The following is a 19,757-nucleotide window of genomic DNA, read 5'->3' as shown; positions in this document are numbered from 1 at the left end:
AGTAGATTTTTCTTTGTGTACAGCTGACCTGGGCTGCTCCTCTATATTCACTGCTCTTTGTGGATTTAGCCAGTTGAATTCAACAAGCAGATGAGATGCGATTTTCAGTTTCATGAGAGTTATATGGCTGATCTTCAATCCCTGGACATTATAAAGCCAGTCTAAAGCTAATTTAAAGTTAGAATTAAGCATCATCATATTAAATAGAAATCTGCTACCCGAATATAACCTAACCTGGACCATGAACATGATAGCCTGCTCTGTAGCAGTCTAGCTTAAGCATCACTATAATCTTCTCTATATGGTACTGCCAACTAACCAGTTTACCATGCAGGAAGCAATGCAATGCTGCAACATGCAAAACATTAACTCATTCTACAGAAGTATGCATTAGCCCACATTTTACATCGAATTGCTCATTAATTGAACTCACAACATCTTAATTAACTTAAAGTGATTTATGGATCATTCTGGGCCACTTTAAGATCTGTGTGTAAGTGTTCAGAAGCTCAGACCAGTTTCTCTAGTTTTAAAGGAAAATGATGCTTCATTCGAGCTGTTAGTTTGGGCCAGATGCACTTAATGGGTTCAGATCTTGATTGTGGGTGGTGCCCTGACTGTTTTACCTTTGGACCATGGTGTAATATATGCAGAATATTTCTGGGCATCATTGCAAGGTAAGCAGGGTGTTCCTTGCAAAAGATGTCATCTGGAAGCGGGATACAATATTTCAGAGCCTGTATATATCAACCACCATTAATGGTGCCTTCACAGATGTGCAAGTTATGTGTGCAATGTAATAAACTAGAAACTGGTAACGAGCCAAATCTTCCCTTTCACATAAAAGCTGAAGGATCGCAGTGATTTCTAGAAAGACTGTCAAGTTTTTACTCGTCCATCAACAGGACAGATTTTTAATTCACTTTGGTTGTTTCTAAACCGACTGAGGCCCAGAGACAGTGGGAGTGTTTCTACATGTATTTTTACATGGTAGAAGCTTAACTTGCATGGTTGGATGCACTAACAATCTGTATTCAACAATGGATTTTAGACATGTCCTAAAACCATGTGGTTTCTACAACTGAATCATGGCTCTTGTTTTAAACCTGAAGTGGTTACTTAAATTACTTTACAACAGTCCAGCTTCAGAGGTCAGAGTCCTTAAAATGGATCAAATATCTATAGTAGAGTATTTGTCATTTGCACATTTTTTAGTCTAGTTTACTAAATCTGTAATTGGAAGACAATATGTTATTGACTCTACCATCAGGTATATACACTGATGCCATGACAAAAACGACACAGACACAAAGACTTTTAAATATATAGATTTTATATACATATATTCATGTGGGTGACTAGAAAAGAAAACACTATATTCTTACAAAGGAATGATTCTGCACAGTCATATTCCTAAGTTAAATAGTAATTTGATACAAAATTACTATAATAAATAAAACTCATCTCATTGCTTTTTTATTCACACATACCAGTTATACAAACAATAAATTACAAGTTCAGTGCTGTGTTTCTGTCATTCAGCGAGAGGGGTTTTCCCCACAGGAGTCAGAGTCGGGTTGTGTGTGGAGTCTGTGTCTGCGAAGTTTATGTCTGAAATCTGTGCAAATGATGGATTGTTTCAATGTGACTGCATGTGTACATTACTGTTACAACATGGCTGAATACTAACACATATGAATGATCTATGCATTGTACAAACATTGTCTACATTGCGTAAATAAATGTGAATGTCTGAGCGGCAAAGAGAAAACATTTTAAGAGTGACCTCGGTCATGTCATATCAGCAACTTCTTCTCATGCTTTGTTTTCTCCTGCACAGATGCCAGATGGGTGAGGTTGGTCACACAGGAAAATGTAATAGGTGCCGGATACTTTAATACAATTACAGGAAGGTATTTTTTTAAGCCCATTAGATATGTAATTAACTTTACTTTGTTATACTAGGGATTAAATATTATCAACAATAAGTGAGGTAATTAAAGTCCTCGGTATTAAATTCTTATGGAAACATTAATGCTGTTCATATAGTGTTGCTAAAGAAAACCCCAAAATGAATATTTTAAGGAGTTGGTCTATTTAAATTAAACAAAAGCTTACAGTAGATTAAGTATTAACTAGCAAGGTTTTGCCTAAATGAATTGTTTTAATATCTATTTGCCAGGTGCTAAGCATCAGTCGTCTTGGAACAGCTTGTTAGCGTAGTTTAGCATTCAGACAGCAAACATAGGCAAATTTGAATACAACTTTACACTCCAGTTTATGTAAAACATGAATAAGAATGGTATAATGACATATTTTTTTACTTTAGAAATGCCAGTGTGTGTATTTTTAATCTTTCTTGAGTGTATTTTTGATCTACAATTAGCATAAAGCAAGCCATGCTAGTTTTGTGCGCTACTCTGTTTAAAAGATGCCTATGTGTGTAATTTCACAAAAGACAAGTGTTTTGTCTTTGTTTTCTTTTTACAATTCAATGACAATTTCTTTTTGTACAATCAGTGTTTACTAGCTAACATATAACAATTTCTACGGTAGTTAGTTAAAATAGTTCCAATGACATTAATGACAGCTGAACCTGGAGTCAATATAAAATTAAAAAAAAAATAATTCCCAGGCGCCTTAACGTCCACTTATGATCAATAATGGGTTGACGACCCTCTTAAGGTACTACTCCCACTAGGGCTTAAATACCTGGAACTCTCCAACATTTGATCTAAGAACTGAAGAAGCCTCTCGGATGAGAGATAAAACATCTTTTAGAACTTAAAGAAGTCCAGTCACTTTTCTTTACAAGCTCCTTAGATTCCATATAAAATGCTACCATTTGCTGAATTTAAAAAAAAATCTGTCATCAAACTATACTTATATTTTTGGTGGAAACACCAGACAAGCTAAGACCTCAGACACATAGACCTATAAACTGGTCAGTAACCCCTTGGCAACCGCTGGGCACAGAGGAAAGATGCGAAAATGCGTTGGCAAGTGGATGCTGGAGGTTGCTGGCTGTTGGTCACAAAGAGGGCACTGTACAGGGCACTTGTCGTTGCTTGGGCACTAGCAAATTGCTGCACTTGCCTGTAGTTTTTGTGGAAAATGTCAATTTATAAACTGTCTGAGCTGTCGTGAAGCTTAGAAAAACACCAGTACAAACCAAAAAGGTAGAACGTTTGCCTTTACAGTAAAAGTTGTGCCATACCACTACAACCAACACAAATTTGACTTTGAAGGTGAACAGTCTTTGTTTTTGCTTTGCATTGCACAGTTTCACTACTTGGTAAATAGTTTGCAAGTGTTTGCAAACAAGTCAGCAACTGGTTGACAGCGGCTTTAGCAATTGATTTCACAGCAACTGTTGGCAACCTTCAACAACCAATCACCAGCTGTACATACACAATACATATCATTCACTGGCAACTGGTGGTTGCCAGATAGTCTCCGACTGGTCTTTAGACTTGTGCAAAGAGCAAAAGGTTACTGACGAAAGGTCAGACATTAGCTTTTAAAAACCAGCAATCAGATTGAACAATTTAATCCTTGTTCCAAAGGAATTTTTTGTGACATCAATATATTTTTGTATGATGGCCAACTTCACCCATCAATCCTGAAAAAATGACTTGGACAGCATGTAAAATGAGCAAAAGAGTAAAATGTGATGAAAAAAAGAATTGAATTGCAAAAGGACAATAATGACTGCATTACTATTTCTCTTGCTGTCGTTGCGAGTATCCAGGGCACACAATGTCATATTAGCATAATTTCCTAAACAGATAAACAGACAAACAGGCATTAACTAACACAAAAAATACCCTTTCAGCACCAGTATAATGACTGACATATGTGGAGCTGAGAGTGAAGAAGTTTCAAGACGTAGTAAAACATGTTCACGGTATATACTCAATGTGCTTAAAACACAGGACTGGGTAGTGGCACATAACATGCTCACACTTACACACTGCACAGGCATTAAAACCAAGCATTGTCCCAGACCTATGAGTCACTATCATTCTCCATAAATATTAAGGAGTGTCATGGTCACTTTGCCTCTTATTCAACTTCTTTTTTAAGATGCTACGCTGCTGTTACAGTGAACGGGTAGTTGTAAAAGTCAGTAGAATCAATACTGGTGTCTTTAGGATAAACTTTCTTCCTATGCTCATTCTGAGTGAAGTGATCACTCAAAAGTTGTCTTGACCTTGGTACATTTGATTAAATATAGAGCTTTAACACAATGTATCATCGATGCCTGGGTTTTCACGTTTGTTCTTGGTCATCGAGCCAATCTCCCCATGTACCTTCAGCTGGAAACTGTATTCATGAGCTATCTGTTTGTGTTTTTGGTTGTCAGTTGGATCTATCAAAGAAAGACGCAAATGCCTGAAGTCAAAATATATGGGTAGCTGTGATCTGTCTGCAGCTACAGTAATATGGACATTTCAGTCACATTTTTATAAGCAAAGAACCTTTGATTGGAAGACTATGGACCACTATTTAACAGAATGGAAGCCTGTTTAATGGAAGAGACCTTTTTGTCGGTCAGGGCTGCCTTCTGTGAGAGACACTAAAATGTCGAATGTACAGGAGATGACAATCTAGGTTCATGACATGTGGTGTGAAAGTTGTGTGACTGATGATGAGATGAGTAACGAAGGCTTCCCTTGGTTGGGGCTCTTGTCTTAGGACAAAAGACGATTTCCAAATTCCCACAGTTAGATGAACACATGGAATCATAAGAAGACACGACACGCATGCCATTACAGGGCAACACACACTAGGCCTCCAGAATTTGGAGACTGAAGTAAAGACAGTTAGTTATTTGTCCATGTGGCATGCAACTTAGCCATGGCAGGGCAACAGTCATCACTCTCATATCAAAACTGTCCTCGATTCTGCATAGCTATTGTTATTCCAGGTAATTCCTCTGCCATATGGTCAGGTACATCCATGCCAATCTGCCTCAGAGTCTCTTTGGGTCTATTCTGGGTGCTATCTGACAACATTCACTGTCCTGTTTAAGGTTCGACATTTTTAATTCATTGGTTCGTAGTTCTACATCCAGCACTTGAGACTTTAATCAATTGACACTTTCCTCTTGCCGCCTCAGCATTTCTTCACCAGACAGTGTCTGAAGGCTGAGGGGCGGGCACCCAGCACACATCTTTTAGACAGTTTCCCATCCCGGTCCTTACACTGCACTGTCCGGCTCTGCCAGCCAGTGTCACAAGTCCTGGAGCAGGTCATCCACGGCCCCGTTACCCACTGTGGCCCTGGAGCCGGGGTTGAGGAACCTGGAGCTGTGGATGGCCCTGGAACAAGAAGAGGAGGAGTGTAGGAAGACAAAGTGGTACTGCTAGTGGTAGTGGTGGTGGTTCTTGTCGTAGTTAACAGTGTTGTAGTTAACTTTGGATTGGGGATGAGAGGAAGTGACCGTGGCTGTGGATTTGTCCGACGGGGCATGAAAAAGCTATAATGGACATCCAGAGGCTTTTTGGCATCTGTAGCTAGAATCTGAACCACCAAGGGTTCTTGAAGAGCCCCGGGGCCCATACTGTGAAGCCATTCCTCCCTCTGGCTCCACCCGCTGTAGTTGAGCACAGAACCGTTGAGTGGGATGACTGTCTCAGAGGTGGAGATCATGAACTTGCCATTTAGGAGGTAGTCTCCATTGGGCCGTCGAAGAGCTAGGTAGGCAGTGTACCGGGTCTGGTCCTTGGCCTTGTGCTGACGAACCTTGATGTGAGTAGAGCCTGCAGGGATCTTCACTACGTCAGTGTAGCCCTTACTGTTTGGCATGAGAGAAAGTAGAGGGGTCAGTTCAGTAAATAACACATGATCTTGTTCTTATAAAACTAAAAGTCCGTTTTCAGTGTTTAGATCTGCTGTCACATGCTATAGAATCAGAATAAATTTAGGCTTGTTTAGCAACACTAATAACAAATGCAAATAGAGGGAGTTAAAGAGCAACAGTCAACGGATATCTGCCTAAATAGTCATGTGCGGATACATTTTTGTTTGTAGTATGACTGTAGCTAAGTCTGTGAGCTTTTTTCACGCTAGATACTGTTACAAGTACAAAACACAAAGCACAAAATAAAATCTTAAGCCAACTGATAATTAGATATAATCAGAGTTAACATTTAGGCCTGGGTATCGCATAGTTATTCACGGTACGATATTATAACAATACACCAAAGGTATCACGATGTAGTGATTCTGCAAGACTGATAACCTGCAAGGCAGTCATCTATGATGGACCACAATATCTGTGTACCTAAAGGAAAACACCACAAAAAAATCCAAAAATCAGGAATTTTTCATTGTATTGTGGTGTTAGTGCTAGTGAATAGAATTATGAAGTTGTAATTCGTCCATTGAGTTAGATAATCAATTGAATGTCTAATATTTTACTGCTTCACTACAAATTAAAATCGATTTGCTCTACCCGCAGCGCCACCATCAGCAGTTATGAAGTAGTGATGCTGTTATGTAAATACCGACAAGAGCGTATCATGACAAGAAGCAATATGACATAGTTGTTGACATCTTCCATGTACAAACTGACCAGCTTTAAACTAACAGTCCTGCTCATGCATGTATGCAATGGAGCTACAATGCTTTTGCCTTACCTCTTCTTGGTGAAGTTTCCCACCACACGTATGCATCCTGTGCCATCACCTCCACATATACCACACTTGTCAAACTGAAGCTTGGAGCCAATGATGCCATCGCATCCTGTCCGCACACATTTCCCTTTCACGCACACCGAACTGCTGTACGGACGGCACTCTGTCCCATCTACCACCTGAAAACACAAAGTCGCTATCGTGATCAATCGTGTACATCTCGCCCGTCATTAAATACACAGCGCTGTCGTCTAAGTAACTCACCCTTTGAGAGAACACCACATAGTATCCAGTTCCTTTTGCTCTGCAAGTTAGCTTGCACACATCTTTAGGCAGAACTCCTGCGTACTTAGGCACCCACTCAACGAAGGTCTTCACCCCTTTGGGATCTGTCTGGGGACCGTTGCGCACCTCACACTGCTCCTGGCGGAAACTCTTGTCTGCAGGAAAGTGCAGTAAAAAGAGGTTTGAAATTAACGACTACGTACTAATAGATGTGCACTAATAGCTTATGCATTCTTAAGCTGTCACGCTCACTTGGTGTTGGGCACGGTGTTACACTGCAAGACCGATAGATGGCCCTCTTTCCTGTGCAGTAGCGCCCGTTGTTCCGTGGTGGTGGGTTGTTGCAAAGGCGCTGGGCAAACTGCACCCCACCCCCACAAGTTCTGGAGCACGGACCCCAAGGACCCCAAGAACTCCAGCTACCGTGATTGGACGCCTGGCAGAGGAGCGAAAGGAGTAGAGAGGAGAGGGAAGATGAAAGAGGCAAAAATGACAGCAGAGGAAAGATCAGAGGGTATAAAAGATGAAGGAAAAAAAGGAGATGAGAGAGAACAATTAGTGCTTATCAAACATGCTAGAAGCCGGAGTCGGCCAAATCACGTGTCATAGGAAAAGCTGTTTGGAGAGAGATCTGCGATAAAGGAAAATGTGACGTTCACTTTGGAAAAGAGACGGGAAAAGATTGGAGACTATGGTCATGTGATAATAACTCTTTTTAAAAGCCACTTGTTAGTGCAGCAGAGGAGGTTCTATCTGCGGTCAGAGCTCACATGCTTCCCCGGAGGAGCAGCCTGAATGAAATTCTTCAGGTAATATGACTATTTTTTTGTGTCTTTCCAACCAGCCTTACATGATTCATTGGCGATAAAAACAACTGGATAAGTAGCTCTTTGCATTTTATGAGACAAACTCGATCGTGTAATCCCCCTATTTCTTTGGAAATAGCTTTCCATTTAATTCCACTGCAGAGTTTTATGGCACTTGAACCAATTCTTTCCACAGTAAAAGCTATGCAATCTGCAATCATACTTCAAGAAATACGGAGAGGTTAAAAGATCCCAAAGTCTAAAATACAGGGAGTGGGTTTAAGCTTGCTCCGAGCAGGAAACTGCTCGTCATACAAGCAGTGAAAATGAAATGACTCAGAACTTGAGCCACATCTAGCCGTGCAGCCGTCTGTCAAGGATCCAGTCGCTCTCGTCAAATGTCATGTGACAAACAAACACAAAAGGAGAAAATATTCTCCTTGCTCCCAATCTTTCTTTTTTGGACATTCCCTCTCTTTTCCTCCCCTGATGCACACACACACACGGGGTCGACAGTCTGCCAAGAACAGATTGGATCCTTTAACTCATGAAGGCCAAATTCAATTTGGGCCTGTTTGAGTAAGGCCGACGGAACAAATAGCACAGATCAGCAGTGTCTTGAATACAGCAGACCACACAATGAAGCCACAGAATGAATTTGATCTTTTGCTCGCTTTCATTTTTTTTTTACTGACTTTCTACTTCCATGCGCTCTCCAAAGCACCCCTGTGTGCTCTACATATGAAGTGTATACTTTTTCTCTTTGTCTCCTACAAACAATGTGGGAATGAGATCCTAAAATATCAGCTTGCGAGCTATAAAAAGAACTCTATTTCTATCGACTCCCTTTTGTCTCTCCTGACAAATTCCTTCTGTCTCTGCGTCTTTTACCTTAGACTCCAACACCATCCATCCATCCCTCTTACCGAGTAGTGCTTCTTGCGGGTCTTGTCCACGCACTTTCCCTGCAGGCAGATGCGACCCTTTCCACAGGGCGTTCCCTCCACTGCCGGCAGCTTCTTGGTCAGGCACACCATCTGTCCCTGGCGAATCACTGCGCACCACAGCCGCGAACATACGTCCATGCCCGGGCACACCGTGTACTCAGGGCCGAAGGCCAGGCGACACTGGCGTACGGCGTCGTAGCTCTGCCCCGGGAGCTCCTCGGGGCCGAGGAGGGCCTGGCGGGGCGAGTCGAGGAGGCATTCGGCTGTGGAGGAAGGAGGTGTTTTTAAAGATCTGTGCCGTGCATACTGTTTGTGCACTGGTGTACGAATGCTTCTTTCAGTTGACAGATAAACTAGGCCATTATGACCTATCACTCAATAAAAGTGCTGGAGCAGCAGCACATGCTGTCAAGCCTTAAATCATGCTGTTGGTCCATGAAATACGCCGAAAGTCATGGAAACGCTGAGCAAAAATTCAGCAAACTGTGGTGCTTTATGGTCGTCATGAATAAAACTGCCTGATCAAACTGGAATGCAAAGCATGACTCATCCTGATCTTTGGCTGCACTGCAACTGCTCTTTAAAGAACTTAACAGGATTGTAAATAAGCCTCTATTAATAGAGATTATTGCTTTGCTTGGTAGTAAACAGCTCTCAGTGATAGCTATCACCAGTCAAATTCACATGGATGCAATTTGGAGGTGGCAGCCTGGGAAAAGTTCTCACTTTTAGAAAGAAATTACAAGCATTGCTGTCGTGCATCTTCTCCCACGCTCACCGTTGCCGTCGTCGAAGAAGTCGGTGATGGTTGCTGAGGTGCAGCGGCTCCAGGGTTTGGAGGCATCGATGGAGGTGAGAATGGAGGACATGAGCCGCTTGTCGCTGTTCACTCCGAAGCGCTCTTCGCAGAACTTGGAGTCGTCGTGGGACAAACCAAGCAGGTGACCTGAGTCACAACGAGAGAGGACATTTTTGTTTTTCCCCCTGAAGGACTTGTCTCAGATTTGCACATGCAGCAAGAATGAGAAAAGAAAACACACCTAATGTTATCAGTGGTATGACATCAGGGAACACTGGTGTGAGATTAATCAGCGAGAGGAAGACAGAGTGCTGACAGATGTGCATGTGCAAGCCCTGGCTTGTTTACATCTTTGTGTTGCTGTGTGTGTGTATCCATGCCTACCTATCTCATGGGCGACGGTAAATGCGGCGTGAAGCCCGTCGTCCTCGATGACGGCGCAGCTCCTCTCTGGAGAGCAGATGGTGCCGACGTCCGCCATGCCCAGCGTGTCACAGGAGTGGTGGCCACAGAGGTCCTGGACAAAAAAAATACTGCACATTTAAATCAAAAGCTAATAACAAATAAATAACGGGATTCATACTCAATCTCAAGATATGAGGTCTAAGATAATCTGTAGTTCATCACAATTAAATGAAATATAGGTAAAGCTACTTCGAAACTCTGGATCTCGAGTCTGCTCCAGCATAGAAATCATCCACTTGCTGAAGAAGCTAAACGGTCGGCTTGTTGCAGGGACCAGTCCTCTCATGCTGGGGGAGGAGAAGTTACGAGTGATGTAGGAGGAAGCTCCATGAGTTCAAAAATGCCTTTTAATCTACTGGTCCCCGTGTACTCGCCATAATCAACGCTTCACCAGTGTCTAGCAAAGTCCCTGCTTATTTTAGGAATGCTGTCCTCCGACCACTTTTACAAAAAAACAAAAAAACCCAAGGTTGACCCTTCTCTCCTCTTGCCAGTAACAAACCCATCTCAGAATTACAGTTTATTGCTCAGATTTTAGAGAAGGCATGTCTTTTATCTTCCTTCTCTCACCCCAACCGGCTGCAGCAGATGGCCCCGCCCCTCCCTGAGCCTGGTTCTGTCAGAGGTTTCTTCCTGTTAAAAGGGAGTTTTTCCTTCCCACTGTCGCCAAAGTGCTTGCTCATAGGAGGTCATATGATTGTTTGGTTTTACGTCATTCTTCTTCACTTTCCAAAACCAACACGCTACCTATGTGGCTACAGAATGAAGCCAACTGCATGTTAAAATACCCCACTATACAGACTATAAAAGGATATTTACAGCTTGATTTTGTTCATCGTGGATAGTTTCCAACTCTACAACTGTATCGTGGTTGAACTATTTTTTATGGTGTGTCGACACAGGCCAATGTCACCTGCAAGGCCTCGCGCCCGCTAGCCACTGAGCTGGGCCTGGTTTATGGTGTTGTTGCGTTTCCCATTTTGCTTTCACTGGAATTATTTGACAAATAATATGGATTGCTGTTTGGTGTAGGCCGTTTATGAAGTCTTTTGTCCTCTTGTCCAAATATTGTGAGTCATTACACCAACATGACGGGAGGCAAAATGCTGAAGGTTTCAAAATGAGAAGCTCAGATACTAGTTGCTACTCCCATCTTTTATCTACAGTCTATGGCAAGAGCTACAGGTGTCGTTGCGTTTCCCATTTCAGTCACCAGCTACCTGTTTGAACCAAAGGCTGTATAGAAGAACTTCTGCTTCTCATCTTGGATAGAGGGCAGCTATACTGGTTGTACCTCTAGATGGGATAGTTAAGGTATTATTGTGCAAGTGTACAAGGTGACTTCCAATTATGGTGGATGTATCTGCAACACAATACACAAAAGTTTCAGTAAGTCCCAGCTGTTCACAATTTACTTCTAATGTCTTTAACCACAACACAATATGTTAATTTCTCAAAAGCTGTTGTTAAATCCAGTGTGCTGATTGATCCAGATTAAAGATGTGCCTGTCATTGTTCTTTGGCACCTTTCTTCAAGCTAAAATGATTTTAATATGCACTTTTTTTGCTCTCCCTGCTCACTCTCTCCTCCACCATCTGTCTGTCTGCCTTGCCAGAGTACACAGTATTGATCTTTGTTTTGATTCCCACACATGTCCATGCAGATGATGCCTCAGGCGGCGCCGCCTGGCTGCACTGAGTGCTAAAATCAATCGGCAAATCGTTCCATCAGTACACGCAGGCCTGCACATGAGCCTGTACAGTCCAACGGGACATGCTTAAAAAATATGCGTTCGGCACGTAGTTGCACATACATATATGGAGACTGAGATTCATGCATTTCCACACACGCGCAGACACACACATGTCCCATGGAGAGGATGAATTGTCATGTTAAATGGTGCTGACAGGCCTGCTGGGTCGTGTGTGAGAGGCTCTGTGGGGAGGGTGTTTACCCGTTCCGGGCCGATCGGTTTGGAACAAACTGCCTTGTGTTCTGCACTCACACACATGACTGACTGGGTGGGACCTGCTCGCACAGAAACACACACTCAGATAGCTGTAAGTGCATACAATTAAGGACATGGAACATATATAGCATTTTACTGGAAATTCACAATGCACACAGATACAGGAAGACCGCATGTGCTTTTGCCAATTAGTTCCTGGATGAAAGAGGAAGCAAACAAAGGCTGATTCTGACTGCACGGATGGCTAACTAGAGCAAAACTGAAGTTTCTGCCTGTGTGTGGAAAGGCCTGAAAACTACAAAAGGAAGCTTGTTTATTTTGCTCAGAAACCGAGGACTTATAGAGAAGTTAGCCTTCATATTTTGGCTTTCTCTTCTCCCCTTTTCCCATACTCTTTCACCCCGCTGCGCTTTACACCCCTTTTCCATTTCATTTATTTATTAATTCATCCCCTCCCAGATATTAATGTGAGAGCTGTTTTTGTTCCGCTCCTTTTTTTGTGTACATGCCTCTCATTGATATAACCCCGTGTAACAAGCGGGTGAAAAATTGGAATCTCCTGTTTGATAAATAGTGACGAGTGAATAATACAGGAAATTCCCCCCAAAACTGAGCATATTTTCTACTTCTTCCCTCTGCCAAGACTTCCTAAACTCGCTTTCATTCGAAGGCCTCTGCAGACATGCAGAGAAAAAGAAAAGCAGGGCGGGTAAAGAAAAATAAGTTCAAGAATCACTCACAGCTGGGAAAGGATGGAGGATTGCCGGAAATTAAGGAGAAGAACTGAGAGGACAAGGAGTTACGGCAATATTGGCAGAAATAACAGGAGAACAGGTGGCAAGCTGGTTGCAAAGGTCAAGAGACGATCAGAGCAGTGTGTCAGTGTGTATGTGTCTGTGTGTGTGTGAGGTACAAGACCACTTGCAGTCTAAGCCGAGGCTAAACAAACAGTTGGCTAGACCCAAACACACAGAGCAGTCCCTCTCGCAGAGAGAGTTCAGCTCACTCTGTGAAACCTGCTGCAGGTTGATTTCCAGCAATCCTAATTACAAACACTGACCGTAATGGTTCCGAATGATTCGCCACCAGTGAGTAACGCTGACCAAAAGCTGACACATATTCGTCAAAAGGTAAATAATAACCATTTAGTAGGTTGCTCTTGTTCTTTATAGTCTTTGGTATGCACAAAATGAGACTATTTTACAGTCATACTGTTCATTATTAGTAAAAAAAAATGTCCTTATGTATTTAGATTTTCTTGAAAATAGGATAAAATATAAGAAGGAAGGAGTGTCCACTTTAACATATGACCAAATACCTTTGAAAACTGACATTCACCCCGGCCTTAGCTGATGGTTCTTTGCGCTAAGTACAAAAGATTTGCAACCACATTAAAGACTTTCAACTAAGCAGTTGAGATACTTTGTAATGAGCTTGTTAGCATGTCTAAAATTACCCCGAACATGTGCATAACCTATCTAGCAAGGCTTTGCCTCCAAAATCCTTACATCCCATCAGAAACAGACTAGTCTCAACGGTTGCTACATTTTTCTCACCTGATTTTAGATCCATTTAGATCCATTACCTTGAGATTAATGGAGACATCCTTGAAAACTTTTGACTGAAGAATGTTCAAATGCACCCAAATGATTCCTTACAAGTAAACCTCTACTTTCAAAGTCTAGGAAGAACTACTAGAAATGTCTGTGTGTCATCAGTGTAGATGGATTTGACAATGTGGCAGCACTTGCACACTGAACAACAGTGGTCCCAGTAATGATCCTTGGGGAACACCATAGTTAATCAAAGAACAGAAGCACTTCAGTTCTATACTTTAAAGAAATAAATAACCAGTATGAGGATGCCATAGTCCCTGCTTTTGAAGGTGGCACACAACAGCAAGGCAGATAAGAGTTAAGAAACACACATGATGGATTAAGTTGCACTTGGTGCAGTTCAAAAGAAAAACTGCTTATCAGTTAATGAGAAAATAAATAGTTTGGTGGAGTGAATAAATGGAGTTATTTTTAATTTGTTGTGTCACATGAATTGGCCTTTAGTCCAGAATCAAAGGAAACTTTAGGAAATGACTGCAAACAGGAGTGTGTTTTAAAGTCACCGATGCATCTTGAGGGTGAAGAGGGCGAGGTTCGTTTGTTGGCATGGGACAAACCAAACTCCTGGGCTAGTTATGTAATGTCGACAGACAGACATGGGGGGCGGGGGGTTGCGAGGGGGTCGAAAGTTTGGAATCTAAAAGCTGTCTGCAGGTTGTCAACATATGCCAGACGAAGTAAAGCACATGTGAAATATCAAGAGCATTGAAAACAAATAGAGTAACTGGCTGTGACGGGGGCGAGGGCTGGGAAATGTACACTTCAATGTATGGACGCTGGAGAGGAGTGGAGGCAAGTGCACAGGAAAGGGGTGGGGGGCTCCAAACTATACACGTGTTTATACTGCCAGAGGGCAAATGACTACAACCGTGTGGAGGGAATGGATGGTGTAATGTGTTTCTCACTGGCACATGAGGATTAATGCTGTTAAGACATTTATCATACAGTATTTTCCCCTAATATATGCATTTATCTAACTTGTTGTTGTTTATACACCACTTTCCATTTAATCATTAGTTGTTATTAATCTCTGGCTCTCTTCCACAGTGTTTTTTTTCTTGTCTCCCTCCCAATAGCCGTGACAGACGACTGCCCCTCCCTGATCCTGGTTCTGCTGGAGGTTTCTTCCTGTGAAAAGAGTTTTTCCTTCCCACTGTCGGCAAGTGTTGGTCATAGGGTAGGAGCAATATTGATGCAAATGTTTGAAGTGAGTGAAACCCACCCCCCAAATGGCAACATGAACACATATGCACGCCAGTATATCCACAGTTTTGCGCTCATGCTTTCCTTATAGTACTGCTTTGTCTACTGTACACAACACAGCCAAATACACACAAAAGTGTCCAAAGTCCCGTTCAATGTAGCCGTTGTATTATTCTTGTGCTGGTATGTGTGGAACTGGGTGACACGGCCACACGGGTCAGCACACTGCGGGTACTGGGTGTTGGAGTAATTGGACCCAACCACAAAAGGGGCCCCCGTGCGATCTGGCCCTTTCGTGTGGGAACAATGGAGCGGCCTGACTCTGCGGTCACTGTGAGCTTTGGTTCTATTTTGTCGCACGGCAATAATTGGGCTCTGCATCACAGTTTCACTCTGAATACACAGATGAAAGATTTTCACATGAAAACCAGCGTCCTCTTATTATTTGATACCTCTGACATTCGGTGAGATGGAGCTTACAAGGAACTTTGAGCTCAGTCAAAGCCACATTCGAACTTGTCTTTCCCCGTGACGTTTCCATTTGGCCTACAAGTTCTGTTCCTGAGAAAATAGTTCTTCTTTTTCAAGGCAAAAAGCAACAAGGTATGAAGTAATTGAGGCCAATCAAGTTATTTTCTTGCTGGCACCCCCTCAGTTAGTGGAAACATTAATAGCTGCATTCTGTGTGTAGAATTTGCTGCTCTTAAGCTCAATTCTTATGCAACAATTGACAGCAAAATATTCTTTCTCACGAAGCAGACATTTTTCATGATGTCAGCATCTTTTCACTCTTTGCAGCACCTCTGCAGCAGTGTGGCCCTGCTTGTCGACCTGTCCCGTAACAACTCTAATAGCCAGAAACTTCTCTTTGGCTTGTTAAAATCACGACCCACCGAAAGCTAGGTCATGCATTACCTGATTGTGCTAATGCTCACCGCACACATTAACCGCATTTAGCAGCGACTGGGCTCATTTGTCCTGCAGAGGTGAGACAGATAGAAATCAAGAACCCACCTTATGAAGTTCATCGGAGGACTTCGTTATGTTACGGATGATTAAAAGCACCGCTGGGAGGCTGAATCCACTGTATGACCTCCAGGTTCAGCAGTGAAGGTGAGATGGGTGTGAAAGAGACCCAGAGACAGGTTTGTGAATAATGCAGGAGCCGTGAGAGGTGACACTAAAATATTGTGCTGAGTGATATAGTGAGGATCATATTGGAACTATGTTATTGCATCTTTAGGTATACAGTGGTTTGTCACTTGAACAGTGGAGGGAGTACAGACTGACTCAAAGCTTTATCTCACATCACATGGAGTGACATAAAGGTTCAAACTTAAATAAATATATATGTACACACACACACACACACACACACACACACACACACACACACACACACACACATATATATATATATACACATATGCTTTTCTTTTGTGTTTCTCTCTTAATATTGCACTTTAAATTCTAGAACAAACTGTGGAAATATGGACCTTTCGCTCTTTAGGAACATACATGTGCCTTTCCGTCCCTTGAAAAGGGAAATTTAGTTGTCTTGAAGTCTGATAATTAGTCCTGGGAGGTGCATTCATGTGGACTGTAACCTGTGAGGACAGAAATGGACTGAATGTACATGATATAACTCTGAAGTTTCAAACTGTGCATGACTGTAATCTTATCTATAGCATGCTGGAGATGAAAAGGCGACTTTAACCAGTACACTGACACTCTGATGGATGTGTTATGCCAGTGTGAGCATGGGTATTTTAATGAGATCAAAGCAGCAGAACAGCTGGAAAGAAGTCACAGTACACGGCCTGTCATGTTTCATAAAAAATTCCTGTCCATTCTGAGTCTGCCTGTCTGTCCCGAGTCTGCCTGAGTATCTGGATTAGTGTTTCCGTGCCCGTCCAGCCTGCCAAACCCAAGCGCCCAAGGATGCCACTTCCTCCTGCCTGAGCTCACTCTCAGTCACACCCCTGCAGGTGTAGTGGCAGAGGAGCCACGAGGTGGCTGGCGCACAGAAACTGTGCCACTCTGCCAGCTGTGCTGACCTCAGGTATGTACTACCGGCTGTCTTGTGCAGGAGATCCGAAGTAATACCAATGCTATTTTCTTTTTTTTTTTTAGCCCAAGCCATGACAAGACCTTGCATGACTTAAACCCACCGCAATCCAAGGCGAAGCCATCTGACACTGCAGCTAAAACCACCACAAAGCCACACCCGGAGAGGTGAAAAATGCAGATCTGCTGTTGCTGCCCTGCGGCTTCAGGCCAGACATTTAGGGAAGGAGTAGGAGGAGAGAAAGGGATGGTGAAAGAAGGGATAGAAGAGTGTGGTCTCAGTAAAGCGCAGGGCTTCTCACAGGGTGGATGTGTTTGTTTTTCTGACAGCTCCCAGGCTCCAGCTGACAGACACTGGAAAAGTAACTGGGGAAAAAAATGTGCAGGCAGGAGTGATGAGAGAAAGAGAAGAAGAAGAAGAAAAAAAAGAGGGGGGGGGGGGAATCTGGGATAGCTACCTAATTAAATGCTGCTTCAGGGGGAATTTAGAAATTTTTTTTTAGGGATAGTTCTGCTCTGCACCCTGCAGCTGATTTCAAGTCTCCAATACTGGGACACACAGACTGCAAGGCTTTTTGGGGCTGTCAGGGGACTGGGAGGGTTACGGGATGAGAGGATGGGGGTGGGTGGGATGGAGACAGAAGGGCCTGCCCAGAAAAACACCAGGGGCAGGAAATACAGTTTTTATGGCCGTTTTCACACACGCTGCGCTCGATTTACGCACGCGAGTTTCAGCAGAACAGAAGATGGGAGGAAAACACAAGGAGCAGGAAAATAAACACTACAGGGGTGTGAACACAGAGACACGCGGGCAAACTGTCGTTGCTGTTTCGACCTTCGGGGTTTATATTTAGGGAAATCGATTAAAACACAGAATAACGTGACATTTCTTCATATTCAAAGACGAATATGTGACGTGTGTGAGCTCCTTGGTTATAGTGAACCAGCTGCCCCCGCGTGCGCCATCGAAATCAAAACAAACTGTGTCGTCACACTCCAACAGCTGCCTCGGTCTCTATGCGAGCGCGCAAGCGGAGAAGCGGCAGGTGGAGGCGCGTAAAATAAAAAAGAGAAACATAAATAAATAAGGGAGGGGGCTGTCTGTTTACCTGCCTGGTGAAGAGGATGGCGGCGTCGTGGTGGTGCTGGTGGTCGTCGTCCAGCGGGTTCTGCTGGTTCTGCCACTTGCAGAAGCTCTTGAGCGTCGCCGCCGCGTTCTTGGTCACCTCCAATCCCTTCTCCTTGTCGGTCACCGCGGTCACTTTGACCACCGACAGCCGGATGGGGTTCTCGATGCTGGCGTGCCCGTACAGCTTAGAGGCGATGGAGGCCAACGTGAGCAAGTAGTGGTTCAAGTCCTTTCCGTACTTCTTAGTCATGGTCTCGTCCGCCACCAGGAGCAGCTCCACGTACCTGGCGCGAGACACCGACCTCCTGCGCCGTGCGCCCGGCTCCGGGGAGGGTGCCGTGGCGAGCCGGCTCCACCATCTCCGCCCGCGCTCATCTTCGGCTTCCAAAGCGAGCCCCTCGCGTTCCCGTCTACCCTTCCCGCGACCTCTGCGCCGGCGTTTGCGTTTCTTGCGCCCGTCGCGCGTCCCGCAGCTCTCGCGGCCCTCGCTCATCTCCTCGAAGCTGAAACTTTCGCGCGTGAACACGTGGAGCGCGCTCTCCGCATCCTTGTCCTGCAGGGCGCGCACGTCATGCTCGTGTCCTTTTGCCCTGACGATGGGGGTGACGGTGTAGCGCGCGTCCTTCACTGCGAAGAAGCCCTCGAGACCTCCTCCGCAGAGGTTGAACACGGCCAGGGACTCCGGGTTGGAGTTCACGGTCCCGCGGTACACGCACTCCCTCTGCAGAAGCGCGGGGCTCTGTCCCATCATGGCGAGCACATACTGGGGGCTGAAGTGATGAGACAGCACCGACTCGTCTCGTTCCATGTCCAGCTGAAAGCGGCTCTCATCCAGGTACACCAGGTAGCCAACCCTCCCTCCCCCGTGGTAAATCCGGTCAATAGTCCGCACAACCCCGTCTGTCCTCCGGGCAGGTGTCAGAGGCGAGCCGCTCGCAGGTGGAAGATAGAAACCCTGGAAAGTGGCAAGCCCGGCTTCCAGCTCCAACTCCACGACGCACAGCAGCAGTAGCCGAAACCAGAGCATGCTCCCGGTCAGAGCACCCAGGAGCTGCACCATTGTTCATTCCAACGTGACAAACATCTACGAATCCACTAAAACAAACCTGGACCAGAGGAGAAGACAACTTTGAGTGCTTGTTCCTCCAAAATGCGCATCCTCTCGGTGTCCACAGCTCCCATCCAAAAGCACACAGCATTCACCAACAGGCAGGCAAATAAAACCATAAAGGAAGAAAAAAAAAAAACCAAGAAAAAAACAGAAAAAAACAGAAAAGGGAAGAAAAAAAGAGCAGCAGAGAGGAACTGTGCGCAGGCTGGAGAGCACCGAGCTGAACTTGGAGAACAAAAACACAAAGTTTGCTCTTAATAGGACCCGGAGAGGAAAAAGTCCTGCCCCCTTTGCGCTCAATCACCATTCCTCCACCCCCCTCCTCTTTTCTCTGTCTCTCGCTCTCTTCCTCAAATCAGAGTAAAGTCAAGTGCTGGAGGAGAGGAGAGGAGGGAAACCGTAACAATGCTGTCACTGGAGGATTTTCTGTTGCCTCAGCAAAGGAATGAGGAGGCAGTTATTATCTTTAAGTCACTCGTGGCTGTGAAGAAATAATGAAAATCTAAAACTTATGCATTCATCAGTTTTAAGCTTTCAACACCAACTTCCAGTTTACATTAAAAACTTCACCCAAAAAACAAAAAAACAAGTTGCTTCTCCCCCCCTTAAAGTGAACTCCGACACCACTCCATTAAATGCCAGCCTGTTATTTTTAACACTTTTACCACTTTGACTACTTTAATAATTGAAGGGCGGCAGGATTTGAAAGGAGACTTTC

The 19,757-nt window shown here is 44.0% G+C and overlaps 1 protein-coding gene across 1 annotated transcript; it reads right to left on the bottom strand.

The window, feature by feature from the left end:
- Positions 1-4,365: 4,365 nt before the first annotated feature.
- Positions 4,366-19,242, bottom strand: LOC120737544 (A disintegrin and metalloproteinase with thrombospondin motifs 5). The gene is made up of 8 exons (XM_040038327.1): positions 17,909-19,242; positions 9,863-9,995; positions 9,458-9,625; positions 8,659-8,942; positions 7,179-7,362; positions 6,906-7,081; positions 6,645-6,820; positions 4,366-5,800 (listed from the first exon to the last, which is right to left on the bottom strand). The coding sequence occupies exons 1-8, from the start codon at positions 18,986-18,988 to the stop codon at positions 5,119-5,121; spliced, it is 2,883 nt and encodes a 960-aa protein (XP_039894261.1). The 5' UTR covers positions 18,989-19,242; the 3' UTR covers positions 4,366-5,118.
- Between the last annotated feature and the right edge of the window lie 515 nt (positions 19,243-19,757).

The sequence above is a fragment of the Simochromis diagramma genome, unplaced genomic scaffold (genome assembly GCF_900408965.1).
Source record: "Simochromis diagramma unplaced genomic scaffold, fSimDia1.1 OVJJ01000413.1, whole genome shotgun sequence".
Classification (NCBI taxonomy): Eukaryota; Metazoa; Chordata; class Actinopteri; order Cichliformes; family Cichlidae; genus Simochromis; species Simochromis diagramma.
The sequence above is the reverse complement of the archived record's forward strand: the minus strand, read 5'-3'. Positions and strand labels throughout refer to the sequence as shown.